Source organism: Hyla sarda, chromosome 9, assembly GCF_029499605.1.
Source record: "Hyla sarda isolate aHylSar1 chromosome 9, aHylSar1.hap1, whole genome shotgun sequence".
Taxonomy (NCBI): domain Eukaryota; kingdom Metazoa; phylum Chordata; class Amphibia; order Anura; family Hylidae; genus Hyla; species Hyla sarda.
Window position 1 is genome coordinate 36,040,330 of NC_079197.1, and position 27,913 is coordinate 36,068,242.

Genomic DNA, 27,913 nt, shown 5'->3' on the forward strand with positions numbered 1-27,913 from the left:
CAAAGTCTGTGCAAAAGATGGGGGAAAGGTGCTCTGGACAAGTAGGGAGACACCTAGTGGCAGTTTTTTTTTTAACACAAATAAAATATAGAAAACGTCATTTTTTTTTTTTTAAACAAAGTACATTGGAAATATTTTTTATTTACCAAAAGGAGTGCAATAGCAAAAATTAGTTTTAATGAGAGTGCCCATTTAGGGAGCAGATAACCGCCATTTATATAGTGTAACCTAGCAAATAACAGATATTGTCCGTAAGTATAATGTAAGTATAATGTATGTTTTCCACACACACAGTATCTCCAGTGAGTCCGCCCATCACATTTTTGTAAATATTTTACTTCTTGTCATTTGACAACACTGAAGAAATAACACTCTGCTACAATGTAAAGTAGTGAGTGCACAGTCTGTATAAAAGTGTTTAAAGGGGTACTCCCTTGGAAAACTTTTTTTTTTTTTTTTTTTTAAATCAACTGGTGCCAGAAAGTTAAACAGATTTGTAAATCACTTCTATTAAAAAATCTTAATCTTTCCAGTACTTATTAGCTGATGAATACTGCAGAGGAAATTATTTTCTTTTTTGTAACACAGAGCTCTCTGCTGACATCATGACCACAGTGCTCTCTGCTGACATCTCTGTCCATTTTAGGAACTGCCCAGAGTAGCATATGTTTGCTATGGGGAATTTCTCCTACTCTGGACAGTTCTTAAAATGGACAGAGATGTCAGCAGAGAGCACTGTGGTCATGATATCAGCAGAGAGCTCTGTGTTCCAAAAAGAAAATAATTCCTCTGTAGTATTCAGCAGCTAATAAGTACTGGAAGGATTAAGATTTTTTTAATAGAAATAATTTACAAATCTGTTTAACTTTCTGGCACCAGTTGATTAAAAAAAAATAATAATGTTTCCACGGGAGTACCCCTTTAACGTTGTGTCCCCACAAAATAACTCACAGCTATTAACGACTAAACCTTGGAAACAAAAGTGAGTAGACTCCTGAATAGACATGTCTAAATTGGGCCAATTAGCCATTTCCCATTCCAGTGTCATGTGACTCAGTGTTAGGCTGGGTTCACACTACGTTTTTGCCATACTGCTTTCAATCCGTTTTTCTAAAGAAAACCATATGGCAAAAAAACGGATGGAACAGTATGGAAAAAAGTAAGCCGTATGCGTTTTTAAACAGTATACTGTTTTTAAAAGTGCATACAGTTCCGTCAGTTTTTATTTAAAAAAAAACCCCATACGTTTTTGAAAATTTTGTCCATTTTTAATGGGAGGGGTCTTGGGTGGGGACTTTAGGATTCAAATGCGCATGTGCAAAGTAAAAACGTATACGTTTTTCCCGTATGGAACCGTATACATGTACGTTTCCCATTGTTAAAAAAAAAACTTATGCGGTTGCAGTACGGTTTTTAAACCGGAGTCAAAACCGGAGTCAAAACCGTGGTTGACCACGATTTTGTCTCCGGTTTAAAAACCGTACTGCAACCGCATACGTTTTTTTTAACATGGACGTCAATGGGAAACGCACATGTATACGGTTCCATACGGGAAAAAAAGTATACGTTTTTACTTTGCACATGCGCATTTGAATCCTAAAGTCCCCACCCAAGACCCCTCCCATTAAAAATGGACAACATTTTCAAAAACGTATGGGGTTTTTTTTAAATAAAAACTGACGGAACTGTATGCACTTTTAAAAACAGTATACTGTTTAAAAACGCATACGGCTTACTTTTTTCCATACTGTTCCATCCGTTTTTTTTGCCATACGGTTTTCTTTAAAAAAACGGATTGAAAACAGTATGGCAAAAACGTAGTGTGAACCCAGCCTTATAAGGTCTTAGGTGTAAATGGGGAGCAGGTGTCTTAAATTTGATATTATCACTCTCACACTCTATAGTACTGGTCTTTGGAAATTCAATAGGGCACCTCATGGAAAAAAACTGTCTTGAGGATTAAAAAAAAAAAAAAAAGAAAAAAAAATTAAAAGAATTGCTACTCTCATCAGGATGGCCTAGACTATAAAACAATTGCCATGAGCTGCAGCAAGGTGGGCAAGATCATACAGACAGGACATTTCACAGGACAGATTCCAATCAGAACCGGCATTGCCAAATAAGTTGAGTGCACATGCTCAGCATCATATCCTGACATTGCCATTAGAGATGAGCGAACTTAAAGTAAATTCGATTCGTCACAAACTTCTCGGCTCGGCAGTTGATGACTTATCCTGCATCAATGAGTTCAGCTTTCAGGTGCTCCGGTGGGCTGGAAAAGGTGGATACAGTCCTAAGAGACTCTTTCCTAGGAATGTATCCACCTTTTCCAGCCCACTGGAGCACCTGAAAGCTGAACTCATTGATGCAGGATAAGTCATCAACTGCCGAGCCGGGAAGTTTGTGACAAATCGAATTTACTGTAAGTTCGCTCATCTCTAGTTGCGATATCCACTGCAAGACTGACCCCCATGTGAGCCAGAATTACAGCCTTTAACTTGCTGTAGTCTTGCAAAGTCCTGCAAAGGGAGATTACAATAGGCTTTTTGTGCCTCACCAGTCAAGTGCGGAGTCAACCCTTCAGCCCATTGGCCCAAAGGCAATTTTTCTCTGTCTGCAATTTGTTCAAAACACAACTAAAGGGGTATTCCGGCTTTAGACATTTTATCCCCTATCCAAAAGGATAGGGGATAAGATGTCTGATCGTGGGGATCTCCCTACAGCACCCGCATTATGTGCGGAGCTGCATCTCCAGGCTCAGAAACCTGAAGTTTTCGGGACTGGGGACGTGACACGTAACTGGGCACACTCCATTCATGTCTATGGGAACACACCCCCAGGATACAATGAGAGAACAAACCCCCTCCCATAGACATGAATGGAGGAGGTGTAGCGTAGCGTGACGCAACTGCCACAGGAACACGGCATTTGTTTAGAACGACGGGTGCTGCGGGAGATCGCAGGGGGCCCAGTAGCGGGATCACCCTTTGGATAGGGGATAAGATGTCTAGCAACAGAGTACTACTTTAAAACATTCAGTCCCAAAGTCAGTCTTTTTTTGCTGCAGTGTATCAGTATCCAAAACACCACAGACAGGGCAACTCCTCTCTGCTGCTTTCTGGCCGTGCTCACACATCTGAGAGATCAGGTTTAGGGCTCCAACACACACACACCCTAAACCTGGACCCAAACGCTGTCCCCGAGGAGAGGGGTCTAGATGCAGAGTGGAGCTCCATTGTGCAGCAAAGGACAGGAGGTAGAGATGAGCGAACTTACAGTAAATTCGATTCGTCACGAACTTCTCGGCTCGGCAGTTGATGACTTATCCTGCATAAATTAGTTCAGCTTTCAGGTGCTCCCGTGGGCTGGAAAAGGTGGATACAGACCTAGGAGACTCTTTACTTGGACTGTATCCACCTTTTCCAGCCCACCGGAGCACCGGAAAGCTGAACTAATTTATGCAGGAAAAGTCAGCAACCGCCGAGCCGAGAAGTTCGTGACGAATCGAATTTACTGTAAGTTCGCTCAACTCTAACAGGAGGCATTAACTGAAGATTCAAGGCTGACGTCACTGTGAACGGAGCGGAGAGCGGTAAGTACCATTGTCATCAGCTTCAACCGCACTACAAGCCTATACCAATAGGTTAGTGGGGGTGATGGTGATGACAGATTCCCTTTAAATGTCCTAATGGTTTTGATATCAAGCACTTCTATCCAATGCCCGTCTTTCATATATACCTACAGAGACAAGAGGGGTGCCAGTCACGGTCATCACATGATCACCAATAGCTACACTATGTTGCAGCGACATCATGCAGCTATTGGACATCGCGTAGAAGTCAGTGCCAGGGAGCAGAACAGGAAGAATCTTTTTAGCTCCTTGCAAAACTACAACTCCCAGCATGCCCGGACAGCCAAAGGCTGTCCGGGCATGCTGGGAGTTGTAGTTTTGCAACAGCTGGTTGGGAAACACATCACCGCGATTTTTGGTTACGCGATCACCATACGTAGCAAGAGATTGAGAAAAAATTTTACATCAATTTAGTCAAATTTCTGTAAACCCATTTAAATTTGGAAAAGGGGTGGGGAAGGGGCTGTCATCTGTCCCCCCTGTGGCCAGCAATAGAATGTTGTGATGTGCTGGCGCCCTCTGCTGGCTAATAATGCAAGTTATTATTTGAGCCTCAATGACCTGCTGCCAGTTGTCTTCTTCCCTAATGGAGTCTTCCCCAACCCTGTGGCTCTGCAGCTGTTGCAAAACTACAACTCCCAGCATGCCCTAACATGATAGGGGTTGTAGTTTTGCGACAGCTGGATAGCCACAGTTTAGGGAACACTGACGGTCCCTTATAACCCCGAGCTTCACATGGATCTTAGCAACAACTGTTCCTCAATGTTTACTTGTCCACCCCCAAAACACTAACTGGTTTGTTCAGACCGGTGCGGTACCGTGCTGCCGGTGGACACTAGGACCCAGGCTGGCAGCAGGCCGCCGTACGGCTCCTCACTCCCCGGCTGTAGACGAGTCCCCCCTCCATATACAGTCCTCTGTACACCCCCTGTATCTGCCCTATATTTACCCAGAGACGTCCGCTCGGTGCCAGCCTCCCGATCATCCTACAGCCCAAAACCTGTGACGTCAGCGGCCGGCGACGCGTCTCGCTCTCGTCGCGTAGTGATGACGTCAGGCTCCAAGGAATCCCTATAGAGAAGGAGACAGGTAAAGTACAGCGGGGCTGCAGAGAGGAGGGTTGTTTTTTCCTGGACTTCATGATCTCCCCATAGCCTAATAATGGATTGACCCATGTCATGTGACAATACTGACCTGGACAGGAGACTCTATGGGGGAGATTTATCAAAACCTGTACAGAGGAAAAGTTGCCCATAGCAACCAATAAAATGGCTTCTTTCATTTCGCAGAGGCCTTTTTCAGAAATGAAAGTAGTGATCTGATTGGTTGCTATGGGCAACTCAACAAATTTTCCTCTGGACAGGGTTTGATACATCTCCCCCCATGTGGTTTTCTCTATACTCCAAAATCTAACAAGTTATCTACAATATTAAATGTATTGAGCTTTTATAACAATCATTATGGCACTTCGGCTGCAAAACAGTTCAATTTAGAGGAATGGATACGTTTTAGGCTACACATGGAAATTTGGCTGTAAGTCAAACGGTAGCGATGTTACGCTTTTGTATAATGACGTCATAGTGATAGCAATGTCATGCTGTGGTATAGTGACGTCATAGTGATAGCAATGTCATGCTGTGGTATAGTGATGTCATAGTGATAGCAATGTCATGCTGTGGTATAGTGATGTCATAGTGATAACAATGTCATGCCGTAGTATAGTGATGTCATAGTGATAACAATGTCATGCTGTAGTATAGTGATGTCATAGTGATAGCAATGTCATGCTGTAGTATAGTGATGTCATAGTGATAGCAATGTCATGCTGTAGTATAGTGATGTCATAGTGATAGCAATGTCATGCTGTGGTATAGTGACGTCATAGTGATAACAATGTCATGCTGTGGTATAGTGACGTCATAGTGATAGCAATGTCATGCTGTGGTATAGTGATGTCATAGTGATAGCAATGTCATGCTGTAGTATAGTGATGTCATAGTGATAGCAATGTCATGCCGTAGTATAGTGATGTCATAGTGATAGCAATGTCATGCTGTAGTATAGTGATAACAATGTCATGCTGTGGTATAGTGACGTCATAGTGATGGCAATGTCATGCTGTGGTATAGTGATGTCATAGTGATAGCAATGTCATGCTGTGGTATAATGATAACAATGTCATGCTGTAGTATAGTGATGTCATAGTGATAGCAATGTCATGCTGTAGTATAGTGATGTCATAGTGATAGCAATGTCATGCTGTGGTATAGTGACGTCATAGTGATAACAATGTCATGCTGTGGTATAGTGATGTCATAGTGATAGCAATGTCATGCTGTGGTATAGTGATGTCATAGTGATAGCAATGTCATGCTGTAGTATAGTGATGTCATAGTGATAGCAATGTCATGCCGTAGTATAGTGATGTCATAGTGATAGCAATGTCATGCTGTAGTATAGTGATAACAATGTCATGCTGTAGTATAGTGATGTCATAGTGATAGCAATGTCATGCTGTGGTATAATGATAACAATGTCATGCTGTGGTATAGTGATGTCATAGTGATGGCAATGTCATGCTGTGGTATAGTGATGTCATAGTGATGGCAATGTCATGCTGTGGTGTAGTGATGTCATAGTGATAGCAATGTCATGCTGTGGTATAGTGATGTCATAGTGATAGCAATGTCATGCTGTGGTATAGTGATGTCATAGTGATAGCAATGTCATGCTGTGGTATAGTGATGTCATAGTGATAGCAATGTTGCCCTGTGGTATAGTGATGTCATAGTGATAGCAATGTTGCCCTGTGGTATAGTGATAACAATGTCATGCTGTAGTATAGTGATGTCATAGTGATAGCAATGTCGTGCTGTGGTATAGTGATGTCATAGTGATGGCAATGTCATGCTGTGGTATAGTGATGTCATAGTGATAGCAATGTCATGCTGTGGTATAATGATAACAATGTCATGCTGTAGTATAGTGATGTCATAGTGATAGCAATGTCATGCTGTAGTATAGTGATGTCATAGTGATAGCAATGTCATGCTGTGGTATAGTGACGTCATAGTGATAACAATGTCATGCTGTGGTATAGTGATGTCATAGTGATAGCAATGTCATGCTGTGGTATAGTGATGTCATAGTGATAGCAATGTCATGCTGTAGTATAGTGATGTCATAGTGATAGCAATGTCGTGCTGTGGTATAGTGATGTCATAGTGATAGCAATGTCGTGCTGTGGTATAGTGATGTCATAGTGATAGCAATGTCATGCTGGGGTATTGTGATGTCATAGTGATAGCAATGTCATGCTGTAGTATAGTGATGTCATAGTGATAGCAATGTCATGCTGTGGTATAGTGACGTCATAGTGATAACAATGTCATGCTGTGGTATAGTGATGTCATAGTGATAGCAATGTCATGCTGTGGTATAGTGACGTCATAGTGATAGCAATGTGGCCCTGTGGTATAGTGGCATCATAGTGATAGCAATGTCATGCTGTGGTATAGTGATGTCATAGAGATAACAATGTCATGCTGTGGTATAGTGACATCATAGTGATAGCAATGTCATGCTGTAGTATAGTGATGTCATAGTGATAGCAATGTCATGCTGTGGTATAGTGATGTCATAGTGATAGCAATGTCATGCTGTGGTATAGTGATGTCATAGTGATAGCAATGTCATGCTGTGGTATAGTGATGTCATAGTGATAGCAATGTCATGCTGTGGTATAGTGATGTCATAGTGATAGCAATGTAATGCTGTGGTATAGTGACGTCATAGTGATAGCAATGTTGCCCTGTAGTAAAGTGACGTCATAGTGATAGCAATGTTGCCCTGTGGTATAGTGATGTCATAGTGATAACAATGTCATGCTGTGGTATAGGGATGTCATAGTGATAGCAATGCTGGGGTATAGTGATGTCATAGTGATAGCAATGTCATGCTGGGGTATAGTGATGTCATAGTGATAACAATTTCATGCTGTGGTATAGTGATGTCATAGTGATAGCAATGTAATGCTATGGTATAGTGACGTCATAGTGATAGCAATGTCATGCTGGGGTATAGTGATGTCATAGTGATAGCAATGTCATGCTGGGGTATAGTGATGTCATAGTGATAGCAATGTCATGCTGTGGTATAGTGATGTCATTGTGATAGCAATGTCATGCTGTGGTATAATGATAACAATGTCATGCTGTGGTATAGTGACGTCATAGTGATAGCAATGTCATGGTGTAGTATAGTGATGTCATAGTGATAGCAATGTCATGCTGTAGTATAGTGATGTCATAGTGATAGCAATGTCATGCTGTAGTATAGTGATGTCATAGTGATAGCAATGTCATGCCGTAGTATAGTGATGTCATAGTGATAACAATGTCATGCTGTGGTATAGTGATGTCATAGTGATAGCAGTGTTGCCCTGTGGTATAGTGATGTCATAGTGATAGCAATGTCATGCTGTGGTATAGTGACGTCATAGTGATGGCAATGTCATGCTGTGGTATAGTGACGTCATAGTGATGGCAATGTCATGCTGTGGTGTAGTGATGTCATAGTGATAGCAATGTCATGCTGTGGTATAGTGATGTCATAGTGATAGCAATGTCATGCTGTGGTATAGTGATGTCATAGTGATAGCAATGTCATGCTGTGGTATAGTGTTGTCATAGTGATAACAATGTCATGCTGTAGTATAGTGATGTCATAGTGATAGCAGTGTTGCCCTGTGGTATAGTGATGTCATAGTGATAGCAATGTCATGCTGTGGTATAGTGACGTCATAGTGATGGCAATGTCATGCTGTGGTATAGTGACGTCATAGTGATGGCAATGTCATGCTGTGGTGTAGTGATGTCATAGTGATAACAATGTCATGCTGTGGTATAGTGATGTCATAGTGATAGCAATGTCATGCTGTGGTATAGTGATGTCATAGTGATAGCAATGTGGCCCTGTGGTATAGTGATGTCATAGTGAAAGCAGTGTTGCCCTGTGGTATAGTGACGTCATAGTGATAGCAATGTCATGCTGTAGTATAGTGATGTCATAGTGATAACAATGTTATAGTGAATACGTCAGAATCATATCAAAATGTTATGCCAACATATAAGTCCACAGACAGGCACTGATCAGGTTATTTTCCAAAAGTATACGTGTTTAGACCCAAAACCGTGGTGTCTTGCACTTCTGTTTCCTGAGCCCAATATATGGGGCATGTAAAGGGCAAATGTTCAAACACTTATCCCCTAACCTGTAAGTTCCTTTTTGAAGTTAGGATTGCTACACATGTTTATTTAAAGGGGTTTTCCTAGCCCCCTCCTCTCTCTTCTAATGGACTTGAGCTTTCACTCAGAGCTGAGTGGAGGGACCAGGGGTGCGCTCAGTGCCCACCAGACACTTACCATAAAAGATCCACCCCCTTGGCACTTGCAATAGCATAAAACTTCATTCCACCGTAACAATAGGTCAGTTCTTAGAGAAATCTCCTGCGCAGCTTATACATTACGTTTGCCATACGGTAGTTCATGGTTCTTCTTTGCCAGGACTGTAGCAAAATGTGCAATTTTCAGATGAAGCTGAGCTGATGTTACACCTATTTTTCTGCAGACGAAGCTGCTATCACGCCATGGCATTAAAGTGTGTAGGAAGGCTTCATCCTGTACTGCAGCAGCTGAGGAACCCCGCCACAGCATGTATATGGAGGACGGCACTGGTTGTCCCACAGCAGCATCATCAGGGGACACTTCTTAGCAGGCATCTTGCTACAAAAAGCAGTAAAGGTACATGTGAATATTTTTAGAACTGTTCAATACCTTCTTTCACCTGTGGTGGCACTGCAAGGGAATTGTGCAGTTGCTGTCAGTTTCACTCTCAGATTACAGCTGGTCACAGGATACTCTAGCAGGAGGACGCTCTTAGAGCAGCTTTACAGCAGAGCAGCTTCTTAGGCTTCATTCACACCACGTTTTTGCAATACAGTTCCCGTATCAGGTTTTTGATGAAAAAAGCATTCCTCAAAACCTGACTAAACTGTATCAAAACGTGTGTACAAATCTCAACCCGTATACAGTTAAAAACCATATACGGTTTGAAAAAATGATGTCCGGTTGCATCAGTTTTTTTAAGAAAAAAACGTATACATTTTTTACTTTTCACTCCATTTTGAATAAAGTTTCACTTGTTTGATTGAAATTCCAAGAAAAGAAACTGTGCAAAGTCAAAAACCGTATGGGGAAAACCGGATGGAACCGTACGCACATACAGTTCTGTACGGTTCCCATTGACTCCCATGTTAAAAAACAAAACGTATACGGTTTAATACAGTTTTCCACCCGGACCAAAAACCGTGGTAGACTACGGTTTTGGGTACGGGAAAAAAAACTGACAAAACCGTACAGGATGCAAAAACGGACACAACCTGATGCATCTTTTGGCATACGGTTTTCAATGGAGAGTCAATGCATACGGTTTTCAATACGGTTCCATACGGTTTTCACATTGAAAATGTATTCGGGAACTGTATTGCAAAAACGTCGTGTGAATGCAGCCTTACAAAATGGGAATGTCTAAAGCTGATAAAGTGCTAATGGGCACAGTTGTATTTTAAGGGCTAATATTATTTACTAATATTGGCATGGTTTACTTCTATATCAGAGTTTATTATTTGAGTAAATATAGTGTTAAATGGGGTATTCCAGTATAACATCTTTTTTATATGTTACTGGGGCTGGTGTAACAAAAAAAAGTGTTACTTTCTATCCGGGTCCCCCACCGTTCCCGTTTCAGCTCTGCTTCTCCCTGCTTTGGAGCCTTAAAGTAGTAGTCTGGTGAAATTATAACTTATTATAACTTATCCCTTATAGGGGATAAGTTATAGATCGCGGGGGAGTCCGAGTGCTGGGACCACCCCGCGATCTCCTGCACGGGCCCCCGGCAGTTTGCCGAAAGCACCCGTCCAACCCCCCCAGGAAGCCGCGGCCAGCACACCTCCTCCATGTATCTCTGAGGGGGCGTGTCGATAAGCGCTCTGTGCGGGGGTCGGCATGCCCCCTTCCAGCATTCTGCCACGACCCTGTTCAGGAGATCGCGGGGTTCTCAGCGTTAGGACCCTCCAAGATCTATAACTTATCCCCCATCCTTCGGATAGGGGATAAGTTATATTTCACCAGACTACTACTTTAATGTCTCAGCAGGACCTGCTCACTGCGACAGTCACTGGCTGCAGAAGTGTCCCTTTTAGGCCATTGGTTGGCTGAATTGGAAGGTCCTTCAGGGACATGTTATCTTGGAGCAGGAAGAAGACACAAGCAACAGGGAAACTAGAAGGATCTGAAACAGGACCTGAGGGGGACCGGGGTAAGTATGCATCATTCCCCCCCCCCCCCCCCCAGCACCATACATATTTAAGTTCCATGCATGGCTATGGTGTGCCCCTTTCACGACAGTCACCTGGTCATCTGACATTTGAGGGGTAGTGACTTTTCTTGACAAATCTGGAGCGTATTTACTACTTTTGGGGATTTATGGAATTAGGTATCTATGGAGATTGTGTATTTTATTGTATTGTTTTTAGGCAAAACTAAAGGACAAGCCCGGGTGAATATAAATACTGCCTTAGTTGAAGACATTATCAGCTTAAAAGATGTTGAACAAGATATGAAAAATGTTATTGAGAGTCTGAAGGAAGACTTCAACAAGAACCTATCAATCAGGACATCTCCGGGTGAGCGCATTTCTTTACCTAAACATTACAGAATATGTAGATGTCTGCAGACTGTTCCATTTCCTTTACATCTAAAGGGGTTCTCCAGTTTTTTTTTCATGGATGGCCTATTGATCAGTGGGGGTCTGACTCCCAGCATGCCTGCCGATCAGCTGATTGAAGGGGCTGCGGTGCTTGCAGAATTGCTGCGGCCTCTTCACTACCAGGCTCAGTGTCATATACTGGGAAGCAGCTCTAATGCAGTTTTCCCATTCACTTTTAAGGTACAGTGCCGTACCAGGTGCAGCCTCTAAAGCAGTGGTCTCAAACTGTGGCCCTCAGATGTTGCATGCTGGGAGTTGAAGTTTTGCAACATCTGGAGGGCCACAGTTTGAGACCACTGCTCTAGACAGTTTATGACACTGTGCTTGGAAAGGAAGTGAAGAGGCCACTCACTTGGTGGGTAGAATCAATACAGTGGGTAGTTCACACTGTGACCGTGCCAGTGCCTGTGGTGCCGCCTTCAATCCAGAAGTTTCTCCTCTCTTATAGTCCTCAGGGAAGAAAATAATCAGATTTGTGGCCATTGGGAATTTGCAAAAGTTTGCATGACGGTGCACTTGGTGGCCAGTTTGTTATGACTGGAAGGACATTTTATGCAAAGTTGTTATTAGACGAATATTGCTGGCTGCAGATCACTGGGAGCTATATGAAGGTGAAACCATTCAGCCACTACCAGGGTGTTTAAAGGGGTACGCCCGTGGAAAAGCTTTTTTTTTTTTTTTTTTGTATTTTTTTTTTAAATCAACTGGTACCAGAAAGTTAAACAGATTTGTAAATTACTTCTATAAAAAAAATCTTAATCCTTTCAGTACAGTGGTCCCTTAATATATGATGGTAATCCGTTCCAAATGAACCATCGTATGTTAAGGGATCCGTGCAATGCAAAGAATAGTAAGTCATACTCACCTGTCCCCATCGCTCCGGACCTGTCACCGCTGCCCTGGATGTCGCCTTCCATCGCTGTCGCCGCGTCCCTGGGTTGTCCCCGCCGTTCCGGGCGTTTCTGCTTCCCCGGGATCCTCGCTCTCCGTCGCCGATATCACGTCACTACACACGCTGCTCCTATTTGATGACGGGACGGCGTGCGCGACGACGTGATGACGACGAAGGAGAGCACCAGATTTGCAGGGGATGCCGAAGAGGACATGTCGGAGCCCCGAGGACAGGTGAGTGATCGTCACCGCAGGGGCACCGTAAACGGCTATCGGGCGGCAGTTGAAGCAGTCTGCGCTGCCGGATAGCCGTTTCTGCGATGGCCCTGACGTACAAAAGCATCGTATGTTGATGCTGCCTTCAACATGCAATGGCCTCTGAGAGGCCATCGTATGTTAAAATGATCGTATGTCGGGGCCATCATAGGTCGGGGGGTCACTGTACATATATACATAGATAGTCAACTGGATGTCACCGGTTTGCAGGGGTTGTCCATGCAGACTATTTACAGAAACACCCTGTTGACTAGTTGTCAAGTAATTCATACATTTCTAAGAAGAATAAAAGAGGAACAGCGTAATGATGCTCCAGATTCGTTATTCTATGGGTAATACAAGTGTTTACTAGGACAGACAGGAATGCTGACTGATGCTTTTTAAAGGGGTATTCCTGGGGAAAAAAAACTTTTTTAGATCAACTGGCTCCAGAAAGTTAAAACAGATTTGTAAATTACTTCTATAAAAAAAATCTTAATCCTTCCAATAATTATCAGCTGCTGAAGTTGAGTTCTTTTCTGTCTGGCTACAGTGCTCTCTGCTGACATCTCTGCTTGTCTCGGGAACTGCACAGAGTAGAAGAGGTTTGCTATGGGGATTTGCTTCTAAACTGGGCGGTTCCCGAGACACGTGTCATCAGAGAGCACTTAGACAGAAAAGAACAACTCAACTTCAGCAGCTCATCAGTACTGAAAGGATTAAGATTTTTTTTAATAGAAGTAATTTACAAATCTGTTTAACTTTCTGGAGCCAGTTTTTCCTGGATAACCCCTTTAAGTAATTGCCTATAATGACCAAAAAGTGTACATTTTGTGTGTATATGTCTGTAGCATTTATGCGTATATTTTTATAGGCATGCTAAAAACAGATTTGTCCGTACTGTTTATAGGGACACAGGTGACATGTATGGGGCAGTTTTTATCATTGCATTGTGGCTCTGTAGTGATTGGCCTTTTATTGGAGTACTGTACTGTGGTAGTTTTTGTGAGGAGAAACGATATTGTGACTTTACAGCTTAAAGTTCTGCTCCCAAGATTAAAAGTTATATCCTCTCCACAGGTAGAACTAACTAATAGCTGGGATCAGCTGATCACTCACTAAATCACATTCATTCTCTCTGGGTCTTCTGAACATTTCCAAGCTCTGGACTCTATGCTATGCACTCCTTACACTTGGGGAGACAAGGGGCTTGTGATCTCATGGTCAGTTGGAATCCCAGTTAGACCCCCCCACCCCCACCCATCAACTAGTTATTTCTTATCCTGTGAACAAGGGGACGACCTTTAATCTTGGGATAGCCCCTTTTTTTTGGAAGCCTTCATGGTACTAGAGTACATATATTTATATCCACTTCTCAGCTTGGAAAAGAACTTGGTACGTAAAGAATCCCTGACTAATGGAAGCTTTCATTCACTGATAGCAAACAAAGTTCTTGAAAACGGGGAGGATTTGAAATGCTAAAATATTAGAAATTTGCAGATGTTTTAATTCATACAATGTTTAAAGGGGTTATAATGTCTCCGCTGTCTCGTGGACACAGCTTCACATCAAGTTTATACCGAATCTCAAGGAAAGACACGCTGGTTTGCTTAACTGATGTAATCTTTACTGAGATATAATGAAAGTGCGGTAAAACTGTAAAACAAACATATGAAAGACAAATATAAGCATGGCTATTCAAGTGCCTTACATTATGCATAGCTAATACATAGATAGTCTAACATGTGCTCACTTACTACACACTGAAAACACATTATCTATCTACAAATGCCGAGCATCTCTCTGCACAGGTTAACTAACAATTCCGTACTCACAGGCTTTGGTATTTATCAGATTTGCAGTCTGTATTAGCTTTAAGAAGTCCTGTGGATCTGGTCACTGTGGTGGCTGGAGCTGGAATGAATGAGACATGCCGGAGCTAGCCCTATGTTTTAGAGAGAAGGCCCGCCTCTAGGCTTCAAGAAAATGGAGGGTCTTAAAGGAACAGACCCTGCTGAGTGCCAAGCATGTAAAATACATTGCGAAGGCAGCACACTCCCCACCTGGCATACTTTTTGTTATGCCACTAACCCTTGGACAGGAGTAAAACTACTTCAGAAATTGGCCTTGCATACACTTTGGGAATGCCCTGTCTAACAATCCTAACTTCAACCTTTCTAACTCTAGCATCACTACTAGGATCAGTCCCCACAATGAGTCCAATAGGCCACTCGTTCCTGTGGGCCTGAGAGTCTTTCAGTAAGACAATGTCTCCAACTTGTAAATTGGGCTTGTCATCTTGCCATTTCTTGCGTGGCTGGAATATTATAAGGTATTCCTGTCTCCACCTCTTCCAGAAAATGTCCGCAAGACTTTGAACTTGTTTCCATTGCTTGGTGTACAAGTCCTTGAGTGAATTGTGTTGAGAAATCTCTTCCTTTTTCAGAAGGCCTTGGATTTCTTCTTTAAAGACTTCCTGTTGGACGCATCTGATGATCGTGACCTTGGCTTGTTCAAGGTGGTCATTGCTACGCTGATCAGTATTGGTAGCTCTGCAGGAGGATCTGGCTAGACAGATAAGTTTTCCGATTGCACGGGTCAGCGACTTCCAGCTGGAAAACCTTTCAAATCTATGAGCGCCCAGACTGTCTCTTGTAACTAAAGTCCTACAAACTGTCACTTGAGGTCTTACCTCTTTGTCTTGATCTGGTTCTATGAGCTGAAAGGTCTCTACCTGAGTATTTTCTTTGGTTTCTGGTTTACGAAGAAAAGATGGATCTACAAACCAGTTAGTTTGCTTGAGCGCAGCGGCTGGCACTAGTCTTGTCCCATGATCAGCTGGGTTCTTGTCTGTGCTGATGTGATGCCACTGTTCTGGACTTGTAGACTTTCTGATACGTGTCACTCTGTTGGCCACGTATGTATAAAATCTTCTTGAAGCATTGTGAATATATCCTAACACAATCTTGCTGTCTGTATAAAAGTTCATTGCATGGATCTCGATGTCCAGTTCTGTTGTAATCATGTCTGCCATTTCTACAGCTAAGACAGCAGCACAAAGTTCTAGACGTGGGACAGTGTGAGCCGGTCTGGGAGCCAGCTTAGATTTTCCCATGAGGAACCCGACATGGCTTTGTCCCTCAGTGTCTATTACCCTAAGGTAGGCGACAGATGCGATAGCCATAGTGGAGGCGTCAGAGAATATGCATATTTCTCTTCTCTTTGTAGCAGACAAGGAAACAGATACGTATGGTCTAGGGATGTTGAGTTGTTCAAGCTCTAACAATGAGTCTTTCCACAACTTCCACTGCATTTCCTTCTCTTCAGGTAGAGGTATGTCCCAGTCACTTTGTTCTTGCTCAGTAGTGATCTGTCTCAAAAGAGCTTTGCCTTGCATGATGATGGGTGCTACGAACCCCAGGGGGTCGTAAAGACTGTTGACTGTAGATAGGACACCTCTTTTTGTGAATGGCTTCTCTTCTCTGGAGACCCTGAAGGTGAAACTGTCAGTCTTCAGGTCCCAACTAATCCCAAGACTTCTTTGCAAGGGTGGTGATTCTGTTCCTAGATCCAAGTCTTTGAGGTCTTTAGCACGGTCTTCCATTGGAAATGCTTCCATGACTCTGTTGCTGTTGGAAGCTACCTTGTTCAGTCTTATGTTGGATTCTGCCAACATTTCTCTTGTACTTTTCAGGACGTTGATAGCTTCTTCGTTGCTGGAGAAAGAAGCAAGTCCATCATCTACGTAGAAGTTCTTCATGACGAACTGTGTGGCTTCTTGACCATGTCTTTCACCTTGTTGTGCTGCTCGTCTCAGGTTGTAGATAGCTACAGCTGGAGAAGGGCTGTTTCCAAACACATGTACCTTCATCCTGTACTCTGTGATTTCTTTGTTAAAGTCATTGTCTGCATACCACAGGAACCTTAAGTAGTCTCTGTGATCTTCACGAACAAGGAAACAGTAGAACATCTGTTGTACGTCTGCTGTCACTGCTACGAGTTCTTTTCTGAACCTGATGAGTACTCCAAGGAGTGTATTGTTCAGGTCAGGTCCGCTGAGAAGGACATCATTTAGTGAGAGGCCTTTGTGCTTCGCACTAGAGTCAAATACTACGCGTATCTGGCCTGGTTTCTGAGGATGGTACACCCCAAATATTGGTAAGTACCAGTGTTCTTGGTTCTCTTGTAGTGGTGGTGCCCTTTCAGCTTGATCGTTATCAAAGATCTTCTGCATGAAGGCTTGGAAGTGTTTCTTCATATTTGACTTTCTTTGTAGCATGTGCTGCAACGAAGTGAAGCGTTTCTCTGCTTGTACTTTGTTGTCAGGAAGGCGATGGCGTGGTGACCGGAAGGGTAGAGGGGCTACCCAGCTGCCTGATTTGTCTCTGAAGACTTCCCTGTCCATAATCTCAAGGAAGAGAGTATCTTCCACCGAGGGTGCTAGCTTGTCGTCATCTCGTGTTCTTTCAAACACCTTACAGCCCAGTTCATCTGTATCTCCAGTTGAGGCTAAGTCTTCCATGCACCTCTGGATACTCCGATGATGTGTTGGGTTAACAAGTCTCTCTTTAATGTGTAGACTGTTGGTACATGGGCAAAGACAAGATGTACGACCATTCTGTAACAGATGTGTTCTGTAGACATTCACCTTTTCTGGTTTGTGGAGTCCGTCTAGACATACTTCTCCAACGATGACCCATCCGAGATCAAGGCGTTGTGCAAATGGTGCATCGTGTGGCCCATTGTACTGTTCTCTGACTTTGTGCACTTTGAGGATATCTCTCCCAAGTAGAAGGATGATTGCAGCATCTGGATCTAGTGCTGGTATCTGGTCTGCTATTCGCACCAGATGGGGGTGATGACGAGCAACTTCAGGTGTGGGGATCTCTGACCTGTCGTCTGGTATCTCATCACATTCTATGAGGGTAGGAAGAGTCACCTTTGTCTTTCCATCTAATGACTCAATGATGTAGTTGTTTGCTCTTCTCCCTGTTGTCTCTACAACTCCAGAACAAGTCTTCAGGGTGTATGGAGTTGGACTTCCTTTGTCACCGAAGAGGTCAAAGAACTCTGTTTTTGCCAGAGATCTGTTACTCTGTTCATCCAAGACTGTGTACATCTTGATTGCTTTTTCTCTGAAGCCTGCAGGATACACCTTGACTAAGCATATTTTGGAACATGATCTGGGGCGGCCCTGCTCTGTACAGATCTCAGTACACTTTGAGGTTACTGCTGGCGTTGTACTCTCGCCTTGCTCCCCACCATGATCTTCTTGAGTTGCTGGAACTTCTTGTTTCCATGGTGGTGGTCCTGGGTGCAGTGCTGACAGGTGTTTGTCACTGTTGCACTCTGTGCATTTTATTGTTTTTGTACAGTCTTTTGCAAGATGCTGAATTGAAGCGCAACATCTGAAACAAATGTGATTGTCTTTAAGGTAAGCTTTGCGCTCTTCTAACGTCTTACTTCTGAAACTGCGACATTTTCTTAGTGGATGTGGCTTGTTGTGGATTAGACATATTTTGTCTGGCTCCTCAACTTTCTTACTTGCGCTGTCTTCCTGATTGACTGCAGACTCAGGCGAGATTTCTGTCTTCCGTACAGAAACTGTTGCTCTGCGTTCTTTGTAAGGCGTTGGATGTTTTTGCTCTACCTTTGGGGAGCTTGCAGTTCTCTTGTTCAGGAAAGCAAAGCTTGGATCATTGCGTGTTTCAGCTTGGTCTACGATGAATTCAGCAAGGAAGGCAAATGGTGGAAATGCGACTCGATGTTCTTTCTTGTATCTTGATGCTTGAGTGACCCACCTTTCCTGCAAGTTGAAAGGAAGTTTCTCGATTATGGGATCAACTCCACGTGCTGTATCTAAGTATGAGAGACCTGGCAGATATCCACTAGACTTAGCGGCTTCTATTTCTAAGAGTAGGTCCCCAAACCCTCTCAGCTTTTGATTGTCTTTGTTTGTCATTCTTGGATAGTTTTCTATCCTCTTCAGAAGAGCATCTTCAATCACTTCAGGTGACCCATAGCAGTGTTCTAGTCTCCTCCACACCATTGCAAGTCCTGCTGCTGCATCATGAACATGTACTGATCTGATTCTTTGGGCTTGCTCAGTGGACTCTGGTCCTAGCCATTTGACGAGCAGATCAAGCTTTTCTCTGTCTGTCAGATCTAAGTCTTGGGTACCGCTTAGGAAAGATGACTTCCAGGCCCAGTAGTTTTCTGGACGGTCGTCGAATTTCATGAGACCAGCGCTCACTATCTCACGGCGCATCAGGAATCTTGCTACCTCTGTAGCTCTTGCTGCATCTGGTGAATACTTCCTAGGTGTAAACTCAGGGTATGGCTGCGGCTGGTAAGGCTGATGAGGTACTTGACTAAGTCTGCTTTCTTCTCCTCTGTTGTAAGTCTTTCTGCTATAATCCAGACTTGTATTTGCTTGAGGAGGGAGTACATCAGCATCCGTTTGCACTCTTGTCAGGTTGGCAGATTGGTCTCTGAGGATGTGACCACTTGACTTCCTACCCTGAGGTTCTGATTCAGTCTTGCAGTGTTGCGTAGAATCAAAGTTGCTTATTGCTGGTGGAGTCAATGATGGCCTTGGTGTGTCATTGAACTGCTGGTCAGTGTACATGGTTGCTTGTGACTGTATGTACTCACGGGTACGTTGGCTTGCGCTGAGGGGTGACATCTGGGTTTCTATGTCAGCGAACTGAGCTTCGGCAGCCCTTGTGAGAACTTCTGCCTCGGCTAAGGCTGCTGCAGCGTTTTTCTGCTGTTGCAGTAAGTGTAAAGATGCTTGCACTTCAGCTTTTCTTCTAAGTGCTTCAGCTTGTTCTTTCATCAATTCAGCTTTTCTTCTAAGTGCTTCAGATTCACTTTTTGCTTGTTCTTTCATCAATTCAGCTTTTCTTCTAAGTGCTTCAGATTCACTTTTTGCTTGTTCTTTCATCAATTCAGCTTCCTGCTTTGCATAGGACGCCATTGAACAAGCTGCCTCTGCTTTCGCTCTTGCCTTAGTTGCTATGGCGCTAGCGGATGACAGGCTGGTGGTGCTTGAGTGTCTAGAACTATGGCGTTTAAATCTTGATGCATCGGCGCTAACCGAAGTTAGATTTGTTTGACTGGACGCTCTAGACAATGTTGTGCACCTAGATCTACTTCTTGGCAAGGTGTCTTCCTCTTTATAGGAGCATTGAGGGTTAACTGTCAGAGTGCTGTTCTCTGGGTTCTGCATCTTGATTTAGCTGGCAGCTAGATAATGATGATGACTGGACACAGCACAGCGGTGTTATAGCACGTGAGAGAATTAGTTTCACTTTCTAGTGCTTCGCGCCTTGACTCCGACACAGACTGCAGGGCACAGGATTTATGAATCTTTTTTACTGTTGCGGACGATTCAAAGCTGATTAACTGCTTCTGATAACGTTTTAAAAGCCTTTTTACTATAATGTCTCCGCTGTCTCGTGGACACAGCTTCACATCAAGTTTATACCGAATCTCAAGGAAAGACACGCTGGTTTGCTTAACTGATGTAATCTTTACTGAGATATAATGAAAGTGCGGTAAAACTGTAAAACAAACATATGAAAGACAAATATAAGCATGGCTATTCAAGTGCCTTACATTATGCATAGCTAATACATAGATAGTCTAACATGTGCTCACTTACTACACACTGAAAACACACATTATCTATCTACAAATGCCGAGCATCTCTCTGCACAGGTTAACTAACAATTCCGTACTCACAGGCTTTGGTATTTATCAGATTTGCAGTCTGTATTAGCTTTAAGAAGTCCTGTGGATCTGGTCACTGTGGTGGCTGGAGCTGGAATGAATGAGACATGCCGGAGCTAGCCCTATGTTTTAGAGAGAAGGCCCGCCTCTAGGCTTCAAGAAAATGGAGGGTCTTAAAGGAACAGACCCTGCTGAGTGCCAAGCATGTAAAATACATTGCGAAGGCAGCACAGGGGTATTCCAGGATTATTATTTTTTGACTATGTTACAGGGGCTGTAACGTTAGTGTAGTTCATAATATAGTGTCTGTACCTTTTGTTTCATGGTGATCTTGCAATTCTTCTATGACTTTTGCCCCAATGTTTTATTTTTAACAGCATACAAAATGACATGTCATCTTAGGTTTTCCAAGGTTGCAGTGCAGCCCGATTACATCACTAGTCACGTCTTCAGAGAAAGCCTGTCTTTGTTTCGATGAGTGGAGCAACAGCTGGGTGAGGGGGGATTATTCTGCAAGAATTGCAGGTTTGCAACAGCTGGAGGCACCCTGGTTAGAAAACACTGATCTATTGCATTGGATGGAGCACATGTGTGTGTTTCAATGGGTGGAGTGGCTGATGTGTGGGAGGGAGAAAAGTGACCTCACACTTACAAGCAAGGAATTATGGGACTTTGAGGGAGGGAACTCATGTCCATTACTGTCTAGCAGGTTTTTTTTTTTTTTATAGAAAATTGGAAGCATCTTGCGTACCTCTTGCATATGGCCTGTGTTCTTCTCTTTAGTACGCCTGGCAGACAAGTAGTGTATAGGTATTTTTCACTGTATGTTGGCATTATTTGCTCACTGTGTCAAGACTTGGATAATATTTCACAATGGCCATCATGGATTATGTGTGAGATGCATCTGTCTTACATGTAGGAGAACATTAGAGTCCTTTAAACGATTGTACAGTCTGAGTATATTTCATGATGGCACGGCTGCCTGATATTGTTGGTTAAAGGGGTACCTCGGCCCTAATACTACTTATCCCCTATCCAAAGGACAGGGGATAAGATGTATGATGGCGGGGGTCCCGCCGCATGGTCGTCACTCTTCACACTCGGAGCCTTCAGCACTGCAGAGAACTTACAAAGGTGGGTGCGGAATGACAGATTGCGGGGGTCCCCAGCGGTGGGACCCCCACGATCATACATCTTATACCCTATCCTTTGGATAGGAGATAAGATTTATTAGGGCCGGAGTACCCCTTTAAAGCGGTTATCCAGAATTAGAAAAACAGAGCTGATTTCTTTAAAAACATCACCACCCTTGTCCTCAGGTTGTGTGTTGTATTGCAACTCGGTTCCATTGAAGTGAATGGAGCCAAGTTGTACTACCCCACACAACTTGTGGACGAGTGTGGTGCTGGTTTTTGAAGAAATCAGCTCTGTTTTCCTATTCCTGGATATTCGCAAATGTTAAAATCTTATTTTCAGGTGCATTTGATCATATTCTTGTGAAAACAAAGGATGGCAAATTCCCCTTAAGTCATTTAGGGCAAATCACCCTAAAGTCTCCTCGACTGTTTGTGATCAACATGGCAAGTTTTCCAGAGGTAAGTCATACTGTGATTTCCACTTAAAATGTTTTTGTTGTATTATTCATTCATCAAGAAAAAACCAAGACAGACTTAAATGGGGTATTTTCACTTCAGCAATTTATTCCCTCACCACAGGATAGGAGATTGACTTGTGGATCGGTGGGGGTCCAACCACTGTGACCACCCTGGTCCCGAGATTACAGTAAAATTAAAGTCACGGGTGTCTTATCAGCAGATCACTATTGGTCTTTGCACCAGATGATTTTTGCCAGAGGAGCCATGGTCAGCCATTGCAGTGACCACTTCAGGAGATATATACAATTACATAATGGCCATTCACATAAATGGCTCTCCAATCAGTACAAGGATGACTCAGATCCGCCGTATGGATGACCTTCCAGTATGATATCCATGTACTGTTCCCCAGCAGGGAGTATGGACATGGGTGGCCTTCATAAGACTATTTCATTACTGATATTTGTTCCCTAGCAGCTTATTTGACTACAGTTAACAATTATACTGTACCGTATTTTTCGCCATATAAGACGCTCCGGCATATAAGACGCACCCAATTTTAAAGGAGGAAAATCTAGAAAAAAAAGATTCTGAACCAAATACAATGTAAAGTATAGGACCTCCAGATGTTGCAAAACTACAACTCCCAGCATGCCCGGACAGCCGTTGGCTGTCCGGGCATGCCAGGAGTTGTAGTTTTGCATCATATGGAGGTCCGCAGGTTGAAGACCACTGGTATAGGAGGTAATACTCACGTGTCCCCGCCGCTCCGGACCAGTCACCGATCTTCACCGCTGCCCTGGATGTCGCCCTCCATCGCTGTCGCCGCGTCCCCCGGGCTATCCCCGTCGCTCCGGAACGTCTCTGCTACCCGGTATCCTTGCTCTCCGTCGCCGCCATCACGTCGCTACGCACGCCACTATGCACGCCGCTCCTATTGGATGACGGGATGGCGTGCGCGACGACGTGATGACGACAAAGAAGAGCGCCGGCCATGCAGGGGATCCCGGCACGGAGCAGACACCGAGGAGGCAGGTAAGGTCCCTCCCGGTGTCCTGTAAGCTGTTCGGGACGCCGCGATTTCACCGCGGCGGTCCCGAACAGCCCAACTGAGCATCCGGGTTAGTGTCACTTTCGCTTCAGACGCAGCAGTCAGATTTGCTCGCCGCGTCTGAAGGGTTAATACAGGGTATCACTGCATTCGTTGATGTCCTGTATTAGCCACGGGTCTCGGCCGTTGATGGCCGCAGGGACCGCCACGATAGGACAGGGTTTTAATGTGTATTTGCCATATAAGACGCACCAACTTTTCCCCCCCAGTTTTGGGGAAGAAAAAGTGCGTGTTATACGGCGAAAAATACGGGTACTTTGTTGTAATGGAAAGCCGCTCTTTGCCTAGTGAATCCCTGGTGGTCTTATACATAGTTACAAAAACATTGCTCCCACACCAAAATCATAACACAAAATTTGTTACACAACTTTATTAATCCCCAATGTGGGACAGACAACAAAAGTAATGTCATATAAAATACCTAACAGTTCATAGACAGCAGCCAGTCTTAGGGTGCATTCACACCACGTTTTGGACATACGGGTGCCGGATCCGGCGGGGGGAGGGGCAAACCGTGCGCTCCCGTACCCTGGCCGGATCAGCCCGTGACTCCATTTACTTTAATGAGCCGACCGGAGTCAAACGGTGACTCCGGTCGGCTCAGTTTTGACCCGTATGCGGTTTTGGACCGGACCTAAAACCGTAGTAAACTACGGTTTTAGGTCCGGTCAGGAAACTGCATACGGGTCAAAACCGAGCCGACCGGAGTCACCGGTTGACTCCGGTCAGCTCATTAAAGTAAATGGAGTCACGGGCTGATCCGGCCAGGGTACGGGAGCGCACGGTTTGCCCCTCCCCCCGCCGGATCCGGCACCCGTATGTCCAAAACGTGGTGTGAATGCACCCTTAACAAGCCGAACTGCAGTAACATTGGGGAGGGTTCTAAGGATGAGTTCACTCTGTCACTGTCAGTTTTGGTGTTTCCATACATTTAATTTTGCTGTATACAAAAATGTAGTCAATAATGTTTTTGTGTATGTCAAACCACATATACTTTGTATGATGTTTGGAGTCCTACACCCCTTTAGCTGCTGTTTTTCCTTTAACAGATGATGATGCTTTGACCTTACTGATTTGTCTGTTCTGTTTTCTGTAGAGCGCCGATGCAGCTGTTAATGCTTTAAGACAAAGTCAAATGAACTTAAATCCGGAACTAGATGGGACGTTAATCCGCGTCCCAGTCCCTCCGTGAGTAATTGTTGCATTTTAAAATAAAATTTACAAACTGCACATAGCTATATGATATTCACAGCGGCCCATGTAGTACAGACCAGGAGCTGCTATGTGTCTATACAGTGTTGACTTATTTTCAACATAATGTGCATTGTCTGAAGCCTTGATACTTGGAATATGACTGGCAGCATCTTAATTCAATTGTGTCCTGAATGCTTAGTGTGATGGTTTGTTGTTGTTCAATAAAGGGTAACTCGTGAGCACAGGGAGAATTTGACAAAACTGGCTAAACAACTGACAAACAAAGCAAAGGATACAGTACGAAAGATCCGCACGGGGGCTGTTCACAACGTCAAGAAATGTAAGACTACAGTTTCCGAAGACACAATAAAATTGATAGAAAAACAGGTAATGCAATAATGATAGTTGCCAGGTCTGTTTTATGTTTTACCTAAAGGAAATCTGTCAGCACTATATAATGCTCAGACCTCAAGACATGGGCAAATAGGGAAATAAGACAAATAATACCTTTGTTTTAGCTGTTTGCAATGTTTTCCATGCAATGTCAAGTGTCATAGAGGTGGTGCTGAGCTGCATCAAGACCCCAGACCCACTCCTGTAAGATTGTTGTACAGGACTCTGGAATCCAAGCAGGGAGGGCTGAAAGAGGAGGCTGGCATTCTGCAGCTCAGCACTGTCTCTAGAACACTTGAGCTTGGAAGGAAAATATGATTTTATAACTTTGCTAACAGTCATCAGCTAAAAGACAGGTATCATTTGTTTGATCTTCCTATCTGCTATTGGCTCAATTCTGCATCTCTGAGCATAATCTAAAGCTAACAGATTTCCTTTAAAGTATGTATTTACCTTTGATTATTATGTTGTTCCTAGGTCCTATGTTCTGTGCTGAAAAATATCTTTATAGCAGTTAGAGCTCCAGATGTAGAACTCCAAATCCAATGCATAGGCACAGAAATAAAGGTTTTATATGATGGGGATCACCCATCCACAGGATAAGTGATAAATGTGTGATCTCTGCTGCTCCATTCAGTGCAATAGCACTGACAGAGATTGCCTAGCGCAACCTGTGTCAGTCGTGTAGCAGAGAATGGAGTGGTGGTTAAGCAAGCACTCTATTCACAAAGCGGGAGATTTATCAAAAGCTGTACAGAGGAAAAATTGCCCAGTTGCCAATAGCAACCAATCAGCTCGCTTTAACAAGGCCTCTGTAAAATGAAAGAAGCGATCTGATTGGTTGCTATGGGAAACTGGGCAACTTTTCCTTTGCACAGGTTTTGATAAATCTCCCCCAAAGAGCATCGAGAGCCTCCATTCTCATGATCACTAGGGTTCTCAGTGGCCATATCTCCAGCAATCACACATGTATTATCTATGCTGTGAATAGATAATAAAACCCCTTTAAACTCCACTAGGGGGGAGGTTCTGGAGTTTACAGGATACTGTGTAAGTGTGTAAGCTGTCTCTAGTGGTGGCTGCTGGAACCTAACATATATCATTTAACTGTGTTTTTGCAGGAATTGTGGGCTCCATATTAGAAAAACTGAATTGCAACAACTATAAAGATAAACAGGATAAAGAATTTTTGTCCTGCCTAGATTTAAAAAAATAAAAATAAAATAAAATGGTGTTCAAGGGTGGACATATATTTTAACCTGAGGGCATTTACATCACATTATAATAAACAGGCTACAAAGCTGGTCCTTGTGCCTGCTGACTATTAGTTAAGAGAGAAGATGCAATCTGGTATCAGTGGTCTAATGCACTCTTACTATTAGATCACTATAATCCGTGATCTGTATATTAGGATATTTGCAGGGAACACACACACACAAAAAAAATGTGCTCACTACTTATCTGTGCCCCCATAATAAATAAAAAATCTTAAATTAAAATGTAAAAATACGCATAGTAACATAGTTAACATAAGGTTGAAAAAAGAGTCCATCAAGTTCAACCTATATCCCTAAGGAGTCCCTGCTCAGTTGATCCAGAAGAAGGCAAAAAACCCTCATACTAAAGGTAAAAATACCTTTCTGACTCCAAATATGGCATCAGAATAAATCCCTTGATCATCTTTCTGTCCATATAGATCTAGAATCCATAACCAGCAATGCTATTATTCTCCAAAAATGCATCCAGACCCCTTTTAAATTCTTTTGCAGAGTTCACCATGACCACCTCCTCTGGCAGAGAATTCCACAGTCTCACTGCTCTTACAGTAAAGAACCCCCATCTGTGCTGGTGTAGAAACCTTCTTTCCTCTAGACGTAGAGGATGCCCCTTGTTATAGATACATGAAAAGTGAAAAAATTTACAAAAAAAATACAAAAGGTAAAAAAGGCCTCCTTCCCCAATGAAAGTGTACACCTATAAGATCACAAATGCACCAACTGCAGACATTCTGCATTGCACAGAGCCATGGGCTTAAGATGCTTGTGCATTAACACATTCCTGTCACGCAAGATGTACATTATGCCAAAAATAAAATAATCTCCCCCAGCTGCCAATTTTAGTTTCTCTTTCCCCAACCATATCACGTTTGTGTTTTTACTAATAATGTTTTGGACTGGGATGACTAAAGATAAGGGAAGGCGAAACGTTTAAAGCTAAAATAGGGCCTTTGTTCTTGGCGCTATAGTGGCGTTATGCATTGTACACACATTTGACATTACCATTGACGGGTGATCTAAAGGATCATTTTTTGAGGTAAATATTAATAAATGAATGAACAGCAATAAAATATATAATTAAATAAAAATCAATGTGTGTGTATGTTCAAGCATCACTACGGGGATGTGAGGACGGTATATGAGGTCGAAAGTGTTATTGTTGCTTTTCTTAACTAAATGTGCCAAAAAATAAAAAATAAATAAATGAACAAAAAAACGTGGAGTAGAAAAATTAAACAAAAAAATTAATAAAAATAAAACTGGTCATGAAGGGATTAAAATGCTGTTTATGTATTGGATATCGTATTCCATGTTATGTAAGGTGCCTGATCTTTATCAATGTTGTCAACTACATCTTTTGCATTATTATACATTGAATCACTGTGTTCATTATAGATCCAGCAAATGGCAGATGATGTATCAGCAGAAATGGACAAACAGCTAACATCAAAGTCTAAGGAGCTTCTGGAGTAGGACTTTTAAGAAGACCTGAACCAGCCGCACGTGAGCGGTGATGGTACATAAAAAATATTTACTATCAAGGAGAGGCTGACTCTGAATGTATGGACGATACTGGAACATTAGGGAGACGTGGAGTAACAATGGGCAGGTGGGATCACAGTCATCATTTATCTGGAGATACAGGGCAAATGTCAGAATAAAATAAAACAAATGGTCCTTTTAGATGAAAAATCAGGTAACATTGCCAAACGCAACCTGCAGCGCTCTCTCTGCACCTTGTGACAATGGGGGAGATTCATCAAGACCCGTACAGAGGAAAAGTTAATCAATTGCCCATAGCAACCAATCAGATGGCCGCTTTCATTTTTCACAGGCCTTTTCAAAAATAAAAGAAGCGATCTGATTGGTTGCAATGGGCAACTGGTGACTTTTCCTCTGCACGGGTTTTGATAAATCTCCCCATTATACTTATCCTGTTATTATACAACATTTTCTTTATAACAAATATTGTATAAAATAATAAAGTTTATATCACAAAATATCA

General features: G+C 43.0%; 3 protein-coding genes across 8 annotated transcripts in view; 1 reads left to right on the plus strand and 2 right to left on the minus strand.

Annotated features, from left to right (window-relative positions):
- The window catches only part of RBM18 (RNA binding motif protein 18), a 27,544-nt gene extending 22,835 nt beyond the window's left edge, over positions 1-4,709 (minus strand). The window contains exon 1 of one of the 3 annotated variants that reach the window (XM_056541307.1): positions 4,581-4,709. The gene's annotated coding sequence lies outside the window, so the exon portion shown is untranslated. The other 2 variants (XM_056541306.1, XM_056541305.1) reach the window with 2 other exon arrangements.
- Positions 4,582-27,913, plus strand: MRRF (mitochondrial ribosome recycling factor). Of its 3 annotated transcripts, none has more exons than XM_056541303.1 (7): positions 4,582-4,720; positions 9,260-9,432; positions 11,226-11,375; positions 21,815-21,933; positions 24,141-24,232; positions 24,466-24,625; positions 27,304-27,913. In XM_056541303.1, exons 2-7 carry the CDS (start codon positions 9,279-9,281, stop codon positions 27,379-27,381), a joined length of 753 nt encoding a protein of 250 aa, XP_056397278.1. In that variant the 5' UTR covers positions 4,582-4,720; positions 9,260-9,278; the 3' UTR covers positions 27,382-27,913. The 3 variants fall into 3 exon arrangements, with proteins under 3 accessions (XP_056397278.1, XP_056397277.1, XP_056397279.1); XM_056541302.1 differs by lacking the exon at positions 4,582-4,720 and adding an exon at positions 4,882-5,164; XM_056541304.1 differs by lacking the exon at positions 4,582-4,720 and adding an exon at positions 4,885-5,066.
- LOC130291876 (uncharacterized) lies at positions 13,132-21,072 on the minus strand. 2 transcript variants are annotated; one of them, XR_008848055.1, is made up of 2 exons: positions 14,440-21,072; positions 13,132-14,260 (listed from the first exon to the last, which is right to left on the minus strand). XR_008848055.1 is itself a non-coding variant. In XM_056541300.1 (2 exons), exon 2 carries the CDS (start codon positions 19,833-19,835, stop codon positions 14,691-14,693), a length of 5,145 nt encoding a protein of 1,714 aa, XP_056397275.1. In that variant the 5' UTR covers positions 19,836-20,169; positions 20,351-21,072; the 3' UTR covers positions 13,132-14,690. The 2 variants fall into 2 exon arrangements, 1 of the variants encoding a protein (XP_056397275.1); XM_056541300.1 differs by having other exon boundaries at positions 13,132-20,169; positions 20,351-21,072.

Coding starts and splice junctions, on each gene's coding strand:
- MRRF (XM_056541302.1), top strand. Junction 9,433..11,225: donor TGCTACAAAAAGCAGTAAAG/GTACATGTGAAT, acceptor TATTGTTTTTAG/GCAAAACTAAAGGACAAGCC. Junction 11,376..21,814: donor ATCAATCAGGACATCTCCGG/GTGAGCGCATTT, acceptor TCTTATTTTCAG/GTGCATTTGATCATATTCTT.
- LOC130291876 (XM_056541300.1), bottom strand. CDS start 19,835: ATGCAGAACCCAGAGAACAGCACTCTGACAGTTAACCCTCAATGCTCC.